The following is a 17,233-nucleotide window of genomic DNA, read 5'->3' on the forward strand; positions in this document are numbered from 1 at the left end:
CAAATTCCCAATTTGCTTTAGTCCCCCATGTTGAGTTTCCCAAAAGGAGTTTTTTTCTTGCTATAGGCTATGTGGCGGCATTTACCCCAGGAGGTCTGAGCATATCGCTGTGGTTTTGTAGACTCCGTGCAGCAGTAGACTAGGGAGAGCGAAGAGCATGGCTTTCAGCCTAATGAATAAAGTGACTTAATTTTTTCCAGATTGTACTTAGAACATGCTATAAGTATTGTAATTTTGATCTGTTAAATAGACCACCAACATCGATGACTGGAGCCATGGGTTCTGAACTGGGCAGAATAACATTTGTTTTTGAGACCCTCTGTTCAGCTGACTGTGTTCTGTACTTCATGGTGGTAAGTGAAAGAGTGGCTTTCAGAGGTGTATTTCTAGGCTTAGCATTCTCTTTCAAGTGTGAACTTATTTATACAAACTGGGATAAGAATCCCATTTTTCTTCCTATTTTTAGAGTCTTCCAGAAACATTAAAAAATGTCTAAAGAACTCACTAAGTGTTGTGAAGTCTACAAAGCACTCATTCCTCATGGAGAGAAATTAGTGATGAGGTATGGGTGACAGACAGAATCCAGGAAATATTAATCCTGTAGAAAATTCCTTCAAAAAATGTGCCACTAGCAGAAGTGAAAATTCTGCCCTAGTAACCACTCAGCAGTTCAAACCATCATGAGGGAAAAGCATGTATTAATAAGTGAGAGTACAAAATAATGGAGGGGGAGAGCATTGGGAAAAATAACATTCTTCCTTGTTAAATTAATACATGCAGACAAAGGATTTTTATTAGGTACATGTCATAATTTTGCCCATTTTTCCCCCTAGATGTCCTATAAATCTCATCTAATAGCTTGAGAAAAAGTAGCAACACAAAATTTACTAAGACTTCATGCAGGTATTAGAAGGTTGTTGGCTAAGACTTTAGTGTTACCATTAAGTGGTGACTTCAGTGACACGATTTTTTCCAACAGTCCTTTAGTAGCTAGTTAATAGTCTGTTAACAGTTTCCTGCATGATATACAAGATATGTGGAGATTTAAGTATAAACTCATGATGGTAGTAAAAGAAGATGATAACTAAACTTCAACACATCCATGAATAACTAAGAAGTCTGCAATTCTCTCAGGTCTCCCTCCTCATTTCATCAATTTGTTAGTTTCTATTCATACTTACGGAGAAGGCAATGGCACCCCACTCCAGTACTCTTGCCTGGAAAATCCCATGGATGGAGGAGCCTAGTAGGCTACAGTCCATGGGGTCGCTAAGAGTCGGACACAGCTGAGCGACTTCACTTTCACTTTGCCCTTTCATGCACTGGAGAAGGAAATGGCAACCCACTCCAGTATTCTTGCCTGGAGAATCCCAGGGACGGCGGAGCCTGGTGGGCTGCCGTCTATGGGGTCGCACAGAGTCGGACACGACTGAAGTGACTTAGCAGCAGCAGCAGCATTCATACTTAGTGGCATGACTGAAATTCAGATTCCTATTATCTCTTAGCAGTAGTCTGTTGTCTATTTTTCTTACCTCCATCCTGTTAATTATTCTGTCAAAATTATCTTTATAAACATAAAAACAAGAGTAGAGGCAGCCCTCACCTTTAGGGGCTTTTTATTGCTTGTGGCAGTGGTTCTCAAAATGTCATTCCTGGACCAGCATCACCTGGGTATTTGTTAGAAATGCAAATTTCTGAGCCCTACACTAGTCTTACTGAGAAACTCTGGTGATAGGGCCCAGCATTCTGTATTTTAGCAAGCCTTGAGGTTGGTTCTAATATGCACTAAAGCTAGAGAACCAATAGCTTATTAATACAATTAAAATTCCGTAGCATGGCATCTATATTGCTTTTTGTACTCCTTGCCCAGCCTCTGTTACGAAACTACTGTTACTACTCAGCCCTCTTTAGACGCCCTGGATTTGTTAGTGAAACACTCTGTCCTTTTTCATTTCATATGCCTTGGCACACACTAAGCTAGCATGACTTTCTTTTCTGTCTGGTGAACTCCCATTCACACAACACTCGAAGGGCAGCTCAAACCTCACATTTTCTGGGCAGCTTTCTCTTATTCCTTCAAGTAAAGTAAACCACTCTCTCCAGTGTGCTCCTAAAACTTTTTGAGAAAACCCTATTTTAATGATGTGAATGTATTCACTATTTGTCTCTGTCAGTTGATCAAGCATTCCTGAGGGTAAGGATCATACATATTAATATTTATTTTGGAAAATCAATCTGAAGCATTTTTAGCTCATAGCAGGATCTGTTAGTTTTCTTTACTCTGTGATTTGATTTCTGCAAGGAGTTTTTGAGATATTGTCACCTAAATAATATATCAAAATACTTTGAAAATCATGTAATGTTTTGCAACGGTAAGATGCAAAACTAATATTCCATTTATTATTGAAATAAACATCCAGAAAGTGTTTAACAAAGCACTATCAGTATATTATGAGATCCTTTTTGGAAGGAAGTGGCATGTGTGACTATTTGGTTGTTTGGTAATGTGAGAAATTGTATAACGTGTGACAAGCATACTCTGTTTTTGCTATCTGTGGTGTGAACTCAAGACACATATCTTGATAGCATATCTGATTGCTTTACAACTTGTTTGTCGTCAAAGCTTGCCCTTACATCATAGAAAGAAAGAGATATGGCTTGAGCTTATGCCATTGTTTTGTCAACATCTCGGATAACTAAAAGAAGCCTATCCAAATTCCTAAGTCATCTTTTAGGGTTTCTGCAGGGAAGGCTAATTAGAAAATTTAGAATTAGTCCGGTTTTTCATTTCAGATAAATTAGATGTGTGTTACATTACTTGCTGTACTTACTACATTTGCTTTCTGACCATGTTAATGACATAATATTGGTTGGAGTGTCACAGATTCATAGAGTATTCTAAATATTGAATTTAGCTAAGGAAATCAGAAATAAAATGTTACACAAACTCATCTTTTTAGAATTCAAGTATAAACAAAAGAAGATAGCGTGAACATAAAATAACATTCTAGCTAATCTGCACTGTAAATTTCAAATATAATTCAGGGAGAATTTAGAATTCCTGTGTAAGAGTCACCTAATCAGAATCCCTCAAGGGAAAAAAAAAGATGGAAAGAAAGCATTGTTGTTTTATGAGGATCCTAGAAGTTTGCTGTCAGAAGTTTGAGAAATTTGTTTTCTTTCTCCTTATGTGTATTTCCTATGCTAGAGTCACACACATATACACATATACCAATCCATTCTCACAGAAGAATAACTCCTTAAACATACTGATTTGAGATCTATTTCAGGTTATATTGGCAATGTGGTTGATACACTGTAATTACTAAGCTAGTGAGGGCTTGTGTAGACTTGAAGGGAAGGTTTTGAGAGTTTTAGGCTTGCATGCTCTGCAGATAAATATTCACGAACCCTATAGGGTTACTGTAAATACAAACATAGGATTGTGATGTATATACATGTATATTTATACTGAATTTGTGCTTTCTTATATATATATTTTCTACTATATTTTAGGATATTAATAGAAAAAGTACGAATGTGGTGGAGTCATGGGGTGGAACCAAAGAAAAACAAGCTTATACTCATGTCATCTTCAAGAATGCCACATTTACATTTACGTGGGCATTCCAGAGGACCAATCAGGGTCAAGATGTAAGTTCCAAGCACTTAAAAAAAAAAAAAGAGCAAAGATGATGCTCCTTGTGGAAATTTATACAAAGTGGTGACTGAAATCTACTGGAGGAAGACTCAGCTTTTTGCTGATGTGGAATCAATCATTTGGTTATGAGTAGACTGGTATAAAATTATATATATATATATATATATATATTTGTGTTTTGAGAGCAAGACTATGAAATGGAATAGCAACATATCTTAGAATTGCTCTACACTTTGAATAAATATAGTTGTTAAAAGCTTAAGAGGAAGAAAATCTTACTTTGTAGTTATTTAAAAACTTACTTGTAAAGCTTTCTGAGCCTTTGGGAAGGCTGGTAACTTTCTTCCTCTTCGTCTGAATGATCCATCATTTGCTCAGATGCCATTTCTTGGTGTTGGTTTGTTACTTCAAGGTCATGACTGTCCCCTTCTATAGCTTGAAGACTGTATATGTACATGTTGTTGGGTTAACAAACAGATCTATTCTCTTTTACTTTCTGCTAGAATAGAATAGACCTTAATTCTCTTGTAAGTATCTTCCATCATATGCTTCAAGCACATGTTATTGTTGTAGATCTCCATCATCATAACCTTCTTAGGGTGGGAATAAGGTAAATCACTGTTTAAGAAGCTGCCTTAACACTATGGTGGCAGATGGAGAGAATTTTCTCTTTTCTGTTCAGGCTTTCACTGGGGAACCTGTTCCTCAGGTTTCATTTGACTCCAGCTGTGTTTTATGAGAGTTCAGAGTCCCAACTTGTGGGGTGTGAACACGCTATAGAAGACTTCCTGGCCTCCCTTTTGTCTCTGACCCAGACAGAAAGCATTTAAGAGGCTTAAGAAGCTGCTCTCTGCTGATACAGTGGTGCTTACTGCTTGATGAAAACTAGACCTTAATTGACTCAGTGTCACAAGAAGGAAAAGTATTAGTCAGATCCAGGTTTTTACTCTCTATTGTGCACCCAATAGAAGTCAGAGTGTGTTGGTTAAGGGAAGTGATAAAGAGGGAGAGGAGACCCAAAGAAATGATGCGGTTGCATCAATATCACAGTTAATGTTTAGGTAAGGACTTTTTAATCCCTGGTCCAAGTCTTTTTCACCTTGCCACACTGTAAACATCATTATATACATGTTTATCATCATATTTAGGTTATATCAGAATAAACAGTGATGGGACATAAGGTTGCTCTTTTGCTAAATCATATTGGTTCTTCCAAGTCTATACATATACCTGAATTTTTACCAATTTTGACATAATCTCATGGTGATTGTGGCAAAATTCCTGGAACTCCATAACCATGAAAATTAGCTTCTAGTGTTTAGTATTAATAATTAAAAAAAAAGAAAAGTACCAAAAAGGAGTACTATTAATTTACTGTCAGTTATAAACTGCTAGGTTGGAATACTTTGCTTAGTTATTTTGGTGATATGAACATAAAACAATCTGGTTGTACAACTGAGTGCCAAGGCAGAAGTCATTACTTTCTGCTCTCTTTTTAGAATAGACGGTTCATCAATGACATGGTGAAGATTTATTCTATCACTGCCACTAATGCAGTTGATGGGGTGGCGTCCTCATGCCGTGCCTGTGCCCTTGGTTCTGAACAGTCGGGCTCATCGTGTGTCCCCTGCCCCCCAGGCCACTACATTGAGAAAGAAACCAACCAGTGCATGGAGTGTCCACCTGACACCTACCTGTCCATACATCAGGTCTATGGCAAGGAGGCTTGTATTCCATGTGGGCCTGGGAGTAGAAGCACTCAGGTAAGTGGGTCTGATTTCAGTTTTCCCCAGGAAAGCATATTTTAATAGACAAACTCAAAGGTTTCTCTTAATGTTTCTAATTTATATTTATAAATGGCTTTTTAAATTCCCTTCCTTATTTTACCTTGCCTTGAATCTATTGAGTACTTAACATGTGTCTTGAAAGTGATAATTACTGGGGACATAAAATATTAAGAAGAGCATCCAAATAAGAATATCTTCCCAAAATATTAAAAGTGATTTCTTGTATATTCCATTAAGGCAGAACAAGTAAGCTGCCTCTCTATAGGTAGGCTGTAGGTGTATATGGAGAACAGCAAGAGTATCTTATGACATTTTAAGGGCAAAGACTGATGCTATATTATGAGTGAAGTAAAAAATAGCTTAATATCTATTTGAACTGGCATGACAGGACATTTTGGCTATTGATTAAAAATACCTTTCCACAAGAAACTAATCTTAGAATAACTTCACTCTTTAAAAAATTCTAACTCTTCTGAACTTTGCTTAGAGAAATCTAGAATTTAGAAATTTTCTATATTAGAGTGGTAAAATATGCCATGACTAAGACAAAACTACTGAAATAGTTTTTAAAGCTAGAGCTTTTAGGAAACACTTTTTTTTTCATAGCAGCTAATGCTTTCTTTCCTGCCATATTGTTTTTGCTTTGTTTTGTTTTACATTTCTTAATGTTTATGGTCAAAGGACCACTCAGTGTGCTACAGTGACTGCTTTTTCTACCATGAAAAAGAAAATCAAAGTTTGCATTATGACTTCAGCAACCTCAGCAGTGTGGGCTCCTTAATGAATGGTCCCAGCTTTACCTCCAAAGGAACAAAGTACTTCCATTTCTTCAATATCAGTTTATGTGGGCATGAGGTGAGTTCTAATAAGGTGAGATGGGGCTAGGTTTCAGCTCTGATTGAGTTGTTTTCTGTGTTGGTGGACCAATAAAATCTCTGTGGAAACTAACAACCGGATGTCAGAAAGTGAGCTTTGACAGCTTAAATCCTTTGTTGCCTTCTAACATGTTGGCAGTTTTCTCCACTAGGAGCATCCCTGTCTGGTCATCAAAGCACTTATCCAGTCAGTTGAACCCCCAAAGCTTGAAGCTATGGTGTAAGGGCTTTGAGGATCTTTCATTTTTGTAAAGGTGGGTCAGGCTTATCAATCCCACCTATTTCTTAGGCAGAAAGTTAAGGTTTTAAAAAGTTTTACTGTTACTTTTCTGGTCAAGTTTGTGTTAAAAAGACGACTTTTCAGAGGAAGTTTGTCCAAAAACAAAATGGAAATAAGCAGGGTGTCAGTGTCAGTTGATGAGGTAGCCTCTGATAATAAATTATGGGATTTAATTTTCTTTGGGAAGAAGTAGAATGTTAATTGATACTGGTAAGGGGAGAGTTACAGGACTATGTATCCAATAATTTTGTGGGCATACAAGGTTGGAGTTGGGATGTATGTATTCACCCTTAGCTAAGTTGAAAGTATAATAAGTCATTTTCTGCATAGCTATTCCCTTATTAACTCCTATAGTCTTCATTATGAACTGCTGTGCCAAACTTTGTACAAAGGAAATAAAAAGAGATCTCATGACTACAGAGGTTTTCAAACAGAAAGAGCTATACATTTTTACATGGTATGACATTTGTCCTGTCCTGATTTTACATAGGGTAATCCAGCACACTCACTTGATTAGTCACTAAGTTCACTGAATATTTAATTATGTTAAATACCTATTGTGTTAAATGCTGCGTAAAGCAGTGAATAAGATTAATTCCATAATATTGGGTTGGCTGAAAAGTTTTTCCAGCGTTTTCTGTAAAATGTTACAGAAAACCCCAAACAAGCTTTTTGGCCAACCCAGTATATCACACTTCTTCTCAATCTCCTTTGTGTATTACTGTCTTAGCTTTTGTCTTTTCTCTTCGGTCTTCTTTCTCTTTCTTTCCTTTTTTTTCTAATTCTTTTACTGTTATTTTCTTATTCCTTTCCTCAGTAGTTTCTCTCTGCTCTTTTTCTTTGTTTCTCTTTTAGTTTCAACAATTTAAGCTTAGTAAAAATATATTGCACCTGTATTGTGGTGAGCAGCCTTGGTGGAGAGAAAACATTTTATAGGTTAAGATTGCTAGCTGCATTAAGAAAGAGAAATCTTTGTTCTTTATGCCCATCTGTGTACATTCTACATCTAAGACCAGTAAAATAGTGTTTCTGTTTTTCTTTATACATTTCTTCACAGAAATTATAGAGTAAGCTAAAGTGCTTTTTTAGTGGAACTAGAGTATATTTAAACATACTATATTAAGAAAATTAAAGTCTTCCCAGTTTTATAACTATCCTCCAAATGATTAAAAAAGTAAGCCCCTGTATTCCCTTCAACATACTGTGAACTTGAGCAGATCCACATCACTGAGTCTAAGACTAGGTGAATAAAAACACTTATAGTGACCAACTGTTTAGAATTTAGATGTTGTCCTAGACTCTTATGTTTTCTTTTTTAGAATTAACAATACTTTTTGCCACACACAGGCCTATTCAGGAGAAAGAAGAACAAGTTTTTTTTTCTTGGCATTAAAACTTTCACCAGCAGTTTTCTGATCCCTTGGTATGCATTGTTGTCTGAAGAATTGAAGATTTCATAGATTACTTATATTTCCTTAAGTCAAGTGGCTTTCATCCAGCACAAATGAAGTCTGTAGTTGGGGGAGCAGTGCAGCCTTGAATCACTGTATTCATTAGAATGTCAGATTTTCAACCCTGGTTGAATATTGGAATTGGGTAAAGAATCTCCCTGCACTGCAGGAGATGCAAGTCTGATTCCTGGGTCAGGAAGATCCCTTAGAGAGGGCATGGCAACCCACTCCAGTGTTCTTGCCTGGAGAATCCTATGGACAGAGGAGCCTGGTGGAGTATAGTCTATAGGGTCAAAAAGAGTCAGACATGACTGAAGTGACTGAGCACCCAAGAGCTTTTAAAAAATACTGGTGCCTGAGCTCCTCCCACACCAGATCCCTAAAATCAGAATTGTAATGAGGAGAGAGCCAACGCTCTGTTAGAATCACTAGGTAGCTGAGATCTAGCTTAGAGACTTACCTTCAGTAAAAACTTCTTTCTGACTTTATTTTCCTAGGGGAGGAAGTTGGCTCTCTGTACCAACAATATAACAGACTTTACAGTAAAGGAAATGGTGGCAGGGTCAGACGATTACACGAATTTGGTAGGAGCATTTGTGTGCCAGTCAACTATTATTCCTTCTGAAAGTAAGGGTTTCCGAGCAGCCTTATCATCACAATCCATCATTCTGGCAGATACATTTTTGGGTAAGTTTCATTTGGTTCACATATTCATGCATGCATTTGTTTAAAATTATGGTACTGATAACTTGTCCCTGCAGTGGTGCTTACCATAGGTGATTAAAACACACAGATAGTTCTAAATCATCACTTTATAACATGGTTTAGAATTCCCTACAAGTGAGATCTCTTGATCATTCTTAGTGAGTATTAGAAGCTTCGTTATGTATTAATTCACATGACATGTTGTTCTCTGGCAATCTGTGCCTTTCATCAGATTTTCTAGGAATTTATGAGGCAAAATAATAATAACCTCCCAAACTGTGAGCAAAAGAAGAAGGGTAAACAAACACAATATAGACCTAAATCATAATATCTGTCACCACTTTTCATCATCTTTTCTCATACCAGAGGAAATCTGGTGACAAACAGCAAGAGTGAGTGTGCTAAATTTTATTCTCCATCTGCCCTTTCTATCGCTGGTCTGGAAAGTATAGGAAGCTTTAAAAATAATTCAGATCCATAACTAGTTATTCTTAAGGATGAGGTTTATTAAAATATCTGGAGTAGGGATTAGGGATCTAACAATGCATATGATAATGTAACAATTTAAAGAGCTTCTTAGATGATTCTAATCTGCAGCTAGATTTGAGAACCATTGTTATAGACTCCTGGCTTCCCTGGTGGCTTAGATGGTAAAGCGTCTGCCTGCAACGTGGGAGACCTGGGTTTTATCCCTGGGTTGGAAAGAGCCCCTGGAGAAGGAAATGGCAACCCACTCCAGTACCACTTAACGACTCCAGAAGAATTTAGCACCAAGGAGAGTTGCTATAATTTTCAGCACCAAGGACAGTCACTGAGCTTGAGCTCAGTATCAGAGCTCTTAGAACAAAGGTTGCTGTTATTGCTTGCATTTTGACTAGCACTGCTATCATTTTGCATGGGGTTGATGAGTGGGGAATGCCTTGCTTTTAGATAAAACAAAATTTGAAGTTACTTTATGGAAATATTTAGGGCACACAAAATTTTATTTTGTCAAATGTGTTTATAATCAATGTGAAGAGATGAAAAGCTACATTAGTAAAGTAGCCCAGCTCATTCGACATAACTCACAAGAGGCTGAGAGTTATAATACTAGATTGTTGAAATGTTAAAACTAGAAAGGACTATGCAGACAACCTAAACTATTGCATGCATTTTATAAATTCAGGACATAAGAATCAGGGAAGTAAAGTGACTTAAGCAAAATTGCAAAGTTAAGGAGTAGAGTATTTTTTATTCTGGAAACCTTGTAAAGTGTATTATTCTTACCAATAATACATTAATTTTATATGATATTTCTAGTTAAAATGACAGCCTTAAAGTAAAGCTATTTTCTCTTTAGATATAGAGACTAAGTAAACCTAATTTTCCCATATTGCTTAATAGTTTCTTTTTTATTGTCATCTAGGAGTAACAGTTGAAACCACATTGCAAAATATTAATATAAAAGAAGATATGTTCCCAGTTTCACCAAGCCAAATACCAGATGTGCATTTCTTTTATAAGTAAGTGAACATGCTGCTTCTTTTGATTATTTTCTTAATCATAAGGACATCACTTCAGGGTTTCTAACATAGTAGCTTATTTTGAAGAGATAATCAGTAGTTGGTTCTTAAATGAAAGACATAGTAAAAAATAGGAAACATGGAATATTTAGAAAGCATTATTTAATTTTTTTCATATATATAATCTTTTAAATAAGACAATAAAGAGACTATTCATTGTTTGGGCAGTAATTATTTGTAATTCACACATCAAAACATCAGCCTAAGTCACTATGACCTCTAATACCTTAAAAAATTCTTTTGATTATAATTTTGATTATAATTATAATAGCTCTATTATTCCTTTGATATAGCATATCACTTTACCTGCAGAGCAGTCAGCTTTTCATAGGCAGTGAAAGTAAATGAACTCAGTCTGTATTAAAATTCTGAATTGGTGAACTTTGATACATTTTTTCATTTATTCATAGAGCATAGGAGCAGTTATACACAGGACATTTTTGTTTTTGAAGTCTGTGTCATATTTGTTTTGTGAAGTGACCTTTGTCTTCTAATAGGTCTTCTACAACTACAACCTCTTGTTTTAATGGCCGATCAACTGCTGTGAAAATGAGGTGTAATCCTGCTAAACCAGGAGCCGGAGCCATTTCTGTCCCCAGGTAGTCTTATTTCAATATGATTCTGCCATGTATGTATTTATCAGGAAACAAAACTCTCAAGAACCTTGCTATTTTAAAACACATTCTCTATGGGTGTAAAGCAGATAGGGAACAAAGAATCTGTAGATTTGTTTTCCAGATGTGCTGCTTGCCTTTTAAGAGGTATAGGTCCTTGCGAGTCTCAGCACTTTCAATCTCCTCAATGACAGATTCTCATCTTGTTTGCCTGAGTGTCTTAATTATCTTGAAAATTATTTAAGTAATATATAACTATATTGTTTGTATCTTTTGATTGAGTCTTACTATCTAGTGTCAGTTTTCTTAAGAGCTCGATTAGGACTTTCCCTGGATTATAGTTCTTTATCAGCAATGAACTATCTAGGTGACCTAGATTAAGCAATCTAACCTCTTTGTCATAGTTTTTGTCTCTATAAGGGATGAACGTCAGGTTAGATGAGTTTCCTGTTCTTGAGTTCTCTAATCACTGGTGGCAAAATCATCAAGTTAGAGTCTGACCTGTAGAATATATAGCATCGTTCCTTTAACTGATTGGCATTGAGGCATTAGCTGTCCACAGTCTAGATCTGATTAATACAGCCACTTTGGTTGGGAACAGTAAGAGAAACTAAGCAATTTCATGGATTTAAAATTGTAAACTTAAAAAATGCTTTCATAGTGTCTCCTGATTTTTATTTTGTATGGTTATTCATTGTCTACTATGTAGATTATTTATTTCTAATCTTTTTAGGGTTAAGGTACCTTTGGATTATAATTTGGTTTGCAGATTTTTCTCCATCAAGCTAGCAAAAAGTGTATATTTAAAAAAGTGATTGACTTAATTTTGTTTTTGTTACTTTCACTATAACTTTTACGAGATTTTAATAAATCCTGCTTATATTACATCAGGATTGGAAATCAGTGGTTGAAGCATTGACTCAGTTACTTGGGAATCTTAAAAATAATTACAGTGATAACATAGTATTTTGAACTCATTTCTGGGCATAAAGGCACACAAGCATTCACCTCTCACCAACTCTGTTTCTCTGGTTCTCATAGATGCATTAATTTTTCTCTTCACCTGTTCAAGGTGAGCTATGAATATGATGAGCACAGAACATAATAAAAGGCAATTGACATCAGTGAAGGTAACAAAGGGAGCCTTGAGCTCCAGGGCATCATGTGGTAGAGGATCCCTGGGCCAGCATCCGAGCTGGAGTCGGGGCAGCAGAGCACACTTTCTTTGTGAGAAGATGTATCCAGAGATTTGCTCACTACGCTCTGAAATCCCACTCTATTGCTTTGAGTTCAGACACTTGTTTTATTTACCAGAGCACTTCTGAGGTCCTTTTTTGGACCTATCAGCTCAGTTCTCTTGGTCTAGCCTCTAGGAGCCCACATGAATGAATGACTTCTGAAGCCTCCTTCAGGAGCCTCTATGACTTAAGCAGATAATACTACTGAAGTCAAACGCTGTCCTTTAGAAAATGTGCCACTCTAACTCTCCCAAGGTAGGTTCTGATGTTTTAATATAATGAGAAAATGATGGCATCTAAAAACTAGCTTTTTCCTTGTGAGAAGAAAAGTTAAGTTTTTCCTTTGACCTCAGGAAGTGTTTTCTACTTGACTATCTTTGCAAGGATTTCCCAAGATCAGATGCAGCAGAATACCTTGGAGTGTCTATTGTAAAACTGATTTTTAAGCCTTCACTGAAACTAAAGAATATCCAAGTGTTAAGCACCGGAATGTTTATAAAACCACAAGGCAGTTCTGACATGTTAAAGCTTGAGAACCATTGGTCTTAACCCCCATTTTGGAAATTTTTTTTTTTCTGAGATTTTTTTTTTGTGAGATTCTCACATTTTGTTTTGCATTTTAATTTTCTGAAAAGCTAAATTAAAAGGTTGTGGTCTAGAGGGTGGATTGTTTCATATTTTGATAAAACTCTGTTTAATTAGGATGCATTCTGTAGTTTGAGGACTGCTGCTCTAGGAAACTGCTTGAACCCCACAACCTAAATGTGCTCAAAGTGAAAAGTGAAAGTCGCTCAGTCGTGTCCGACTCTTTGAGATCCCACGTAATAGTCCATGGAGTTCTCCAGGCCAGAATACTGGAGTGGGTAGCCTTTCCCTTCTCCAGGGGATCTTCCCAACCCAGGGATCAAACCGAGGTCTCCTGCATTGCAGGCAGATTCTTTACCAGCTGAGCTACCAGGGAAGCCCAAGAATACTGTAGTGGGTAGTCTATCCCTTCTCCAGCAGATCTTCCCGACTCAGGAATCAAACTGGGGTCTCCTGCATTGCAGGTGGATTCTTTACCAACCATGAGCCACCTGTGCTGATCTTTCATTCTTTCTTGAATCTTGAATTTCCTGTCAAGGCACAAGGGGGAGCTCTGCGATCAGAACATGAGAAATGGAAGCTTGTACAGAAATAATCAGAATATTTTTTTAGCTGTAGGTTTGACTAAAGATTTCCTACTAACAGTAAAGAAATGTTAACAGAGCCAAATTTACTTAGGCTACTTTTGAAGAGGATTTAATTTGCATTTTTCTTTTTTGAGCTTTAAATTCTCCGGGAGAGAAAGAAAGGTGCTAAGTAGGCAATTGCTCTGTGAAATCTCATATGCTTACCAAGAAGTCACTATGGGGAGACCTTGGCAGCTCAGAAAGGGTGCTGTCCCTTGGCCAAGAACTTTGCAAACCAGGCAAAGGAGACTTTAGCAGTAGTGATGTTGACTGGGGCTCCGTGTCTTGGTGACCAGGGAAAATGTCACAGGCTCCCTAGCCCTGGGGAAAAAAAATGAGAATGTCTTCACAGAAAGCAAAAGGGGCAAGAGAAAAGAACTGTGTGTTCTCTGTGGATCTCACATCAAGGTAGAAGGAGCAGCAAACATCCTGGACCGCCCACGAACCTGCAGTTGGAAACTCCAGCCTGTCTGTTTTGTCTGGCAATGCAGTTGGTTTCTAATTCCACAAAGTGTCTGGAGGATGTGAGACATTTTCAACGAAAACTTAACAGCATGATGTTTGTGGCAGATGAAATCAGAGAGCTGGAGGGGACTTTTGAGATTATCTAGTGCAGTTTGTACCATGGCCAAAGAATAAATTGCTAACACAGTCGACCACTAATATCCCTAAATAGATGCCTCTCCAGTTTCTACCTAAAAGGCTTCCCAAACCCCTCATCATGATCCTATGTGGTCAGAGGAATTGAAGATTCTTCTTTCATTAGGGAAACATTTAGACCTAAGCACTGTGTCCAGAGTACTTTTTCAAAAACATGAGAAATTGCTGTTGTTAGTTTTATCTGGAAAGATTTTAAAAGGTTTGAAAGTTTTTTTAAAAGCCTTATTGGAAAACAAGCAGAGGGAACCATTTTTACTCTGGTAATGGAGATGTCATTGCACATTCAGGATCCTCCCATCAAACCCATTTACTCAGCACAGTAGGAAACACTGAGGACCCTGGTTGTATGCATAGCTATAGAGTGGCACAGTCACGATGGGATGATTTCCTGATTCTGTTGTTCTTTTTATGCCATCATGCTTGTATCTTGTCATTTCCTCCCATCCTTCATAGGCAGAGATTTTCAAATAAACACACTAAACAGAGGAAAATAGCACGTGTATCTGGAAACTCAACTGATCTGCAAGTTATTGGTACCTTCTTTTTAAAGACTCATCTTTCCTCGAATAAGGTCGTCTTTGTTAATGTTCTGAATTAGAGGAATATCCTCCTCCTTTCTCTCTTACAACTTTTAACCACATTTAACTGCTTGGGTAGTTGATAAATAAGTCCAAAATCATTTTGTGGAAATCTCCTTCAAAACCCAAATTTATTTTCTTTCTAAATGTAGCTTCTGTGGAGATTGTCTCTCACAAAAGGGATGCTTCACAGTTCTTTACTGACAGTTTTCAGAGGTTGAGCACACCAGGGATTTCTTCCACAGGCTCTAATTAAAATCTCTGTATCAAAGTCATTGGATCTGTTGGCTGCTAGGGTAGTGCTTTTGTTGGTAGTTGGGGAAGGACTGTTAAAGCCAAAACAGTTGTCTATTCATTTTAATTTATTAAGAGCCAGAGAATAACTATTGTTTAAATGAGTTCCTTGTTTATTTCTGTTCTCTGCACCCTTTATGGACAGATAATATATAAATTCATATATAGGTTAAAAAGGGAATAGAACAAATCAAACGTGTTCTTAGAACATTAGAAAGTAAGGAGTCATATGAAAGGACTGTGATCACAAGTGAAAACAACTAAAACCTGTTATGATCAAGAAATAGAAGAAGGAAGAGATCAAATGGTGGAGTAGGACAATGCAGAGCTCACCTCCCGCCATGAACGTGTCAAAAATACATCTGCATGTGGAGCGGTTCTCACTGAAAACAAACTGGAGACTGGCAGAGGACTCGTGTGCACCCAGGGCTGTAACAGAAAGAGTCACATGGGGTCAAGTAGGAAGGGAGGAGATGTCCTCAGTATGGGACCTGTGCCCCTCAGAAGGGGCACAGAAGAGGAGGGAGACGTCGCAAGCTGGGAAATCCTCCCTGAGGAATGAGTGGTTTCAGCCACGTAGTAAACGCTCCAGCCTTGGGGTCTGACAGGCAAGGAAACCATCAATAAGATGAAAAATAGCCTACCGATTGAAAATGTTTCCCAGTGATATGCCCAAGAAGGGGTTAGTACCCAAAATATATAGACAGCTCATACAATTTGTTGACTTTAAAAAAATGTACAATGTGAGAGTTGCGAGTTAAGTTTTATTTGGGCCAAAATGAGGATTGCAGCCTGGGAGACAGCACCTCAGATAGCTGTGAGAAACTGCTCCAAAGAGGCAGGGGGGAAAGGTCAGTATATCTGTGATTTTTGGTGAAGGGAGAATACATGCAATCAAGCCCACATTTTCCCAGAAGGTTTCTACTAGTCTTATGAACCCTTCACTTGTCACGAGGAATATTGTCACCATGAAGGATTTTAGTACTTTTCTAGATATGAAGAGATGCAAGAATTGAGCTCATAAAATCAGCTCCTGAGAATATCTAACTGTCTGAAGACCTATCCTGCCAATTTTCCCAGAGCACAGAGTGCCTCATTTCTGCTCTCCACCCTGAACTCCTTTGGGGGTGTTGAAGATCAGCAGCAGAAGCATATGGTTTAATCCTTGTAGAGGTAGATGGCAAGCACCCATGGCAAGTGCAAATTTGTAGTTGACAAACACAATATTAAATAAAACAACAACACAATTTAAAAATTGACAGAAGACCTGTATACACATTTTTTTTTCCCCCAGAGAAGACATACAGATGGCCAAAAGGCACAGGGAAAGATGCTCCACGTTGCTAATTATTTGAGAAATGCAAATCAAAACCACAATGAGATATCACCTCAACACCAGTCAGAATTGCCACCATCCAAAAAAGTCACAAACAACAAGTGTTGGCAAGAATGGAGAAAAGGAAACTAGTACACTGTTGGTGGGAATGTAAATTAGCTAACTAGAGCCAGACATCCTGGAGTGTGAAGTCAAGTGGGCCTAAGGAAGCATTACTAAAGCTAGTGGAGGCAATGGAATTCCAGTGCAGCTATTTGAAATCCTAAAAGATAATGCTGATACAATGCTGCATAAATATGCCAGCAAATTTGGAAAGCTCAGCAGTGGCCACAGGACCGGAAAAGGTCAGTTTTCATTCAAATCCCAAAGAAGGGCAATGCCAAAGAATGTTCAAACTACTGCACAGTTGCACTCATCTCACATGCTAGCAAGGTAATGCTCAAAATCCTTCAAGCTAGGCTTGTTTAACTTCCATACAGAGTGCATTATGCAAAATGCTGAAATGGATGAAGCATAAGCTGTAATCAAGATTGCCAGGAGAAATGTCAATAACCTCAGATATGCAGATGACACCAACCTTATGGCAGAAAGCGAAGAGGAACTAAAGAGCCTCTTGATGAAGGTGAAAGAGGAGAGTGAAAAAGTTGACTTAAAATTCAACATTCAAAAAATGAAGGTCATGCATCCGGTCCCATCATTTCATGGCAGATAGATGGGGAAACAGTGGAAACAGTGAGAGACTTTATTTTCTTGGGTTCCAAAATCACTGCAGATGGTGACTGCAGCCATGAAATTAAAAGATGCTTGCTTCTTGGGAGAAAAGCTATGACAAACCTGGACAGTATATTAAAAAGCAGAGATATCACTTTGCTGACAAAAGTCTGTATAGTCAAGGCTGTGGTTTTCCAGTAGTCATGCATGGATGTGAGAGTTGGGCCATAAAGAAGACTGAACACTGAAGAATTGATGCTTTCAAACTGT

The 17,233-nt window shown here is 37.6% G+C and overlaps 1 protein-coding gene across 5 annotated transcripts in view; it reads left to right on the plus strand.

The window, feature by feature from the left end:
- Positions 1-17,233, plus strand: part of ELAPOR2 (endosome-lysosome associated apoptosis and autophagy regulator family member 2) — a 212,102-nt gene that overhangs the window by 161,836 nt on the left and 33,033 nt on the right. For 4 of the 5 annotated variants that reach the window (XR_014067463.1, XM_081536529.1, XM_081536531.1 and 1 more), the window contains 7 exons: positions 251-353; positions 3,517-3,654; positions 5,161-5,424; positions 6,130-6,303; positions 8,552-8,741; positions 10,165-10,261; positions 10,819-10,920. Coding sequence is in view for 4 of the 5 variants with exons in the window: in XM_081536529.1 (XP_081392655.1) it covers positions 251-353; positions 3,517-3,654; positions 5,161-5,424; positions 6,130-6,303; positions 8,552-8,741; positions 10,165-10,261; positions 10,819-10,920 (1,068 nt within the window). In the remaining variant the exon portion in view is untranslated. The remainder of the gene's footprint in view (positions 1-250; positions 354-3,516; positions 3,655-5,160; positions 5,425-6,129; positions 6,304-8,551; positions 8,742-10,164; positions 10,262-10,818; positions 10,921-17,233) is intronic. The other variant, XM_081536530.1, reaches the window with a different exon arrangement.

The sequence above is a fragment of the Giraffa tippelskirchi genome, chromosome 10, assembly GCF_054371585.1.
Source record: "Giraffa tippelskirchi isolate mGirTip1 chromosome 10, T2T-mGirTip1v1.2.pri, whole genome shotgun sequence".
NCBI classification, from domain to species: domain Eukaryota; kingdom Metazoa; phylum Chordata; class Mammalia; order Artiodactyla; family Giraffidae; genus Giraffa; species Giraffa tippelskirchi.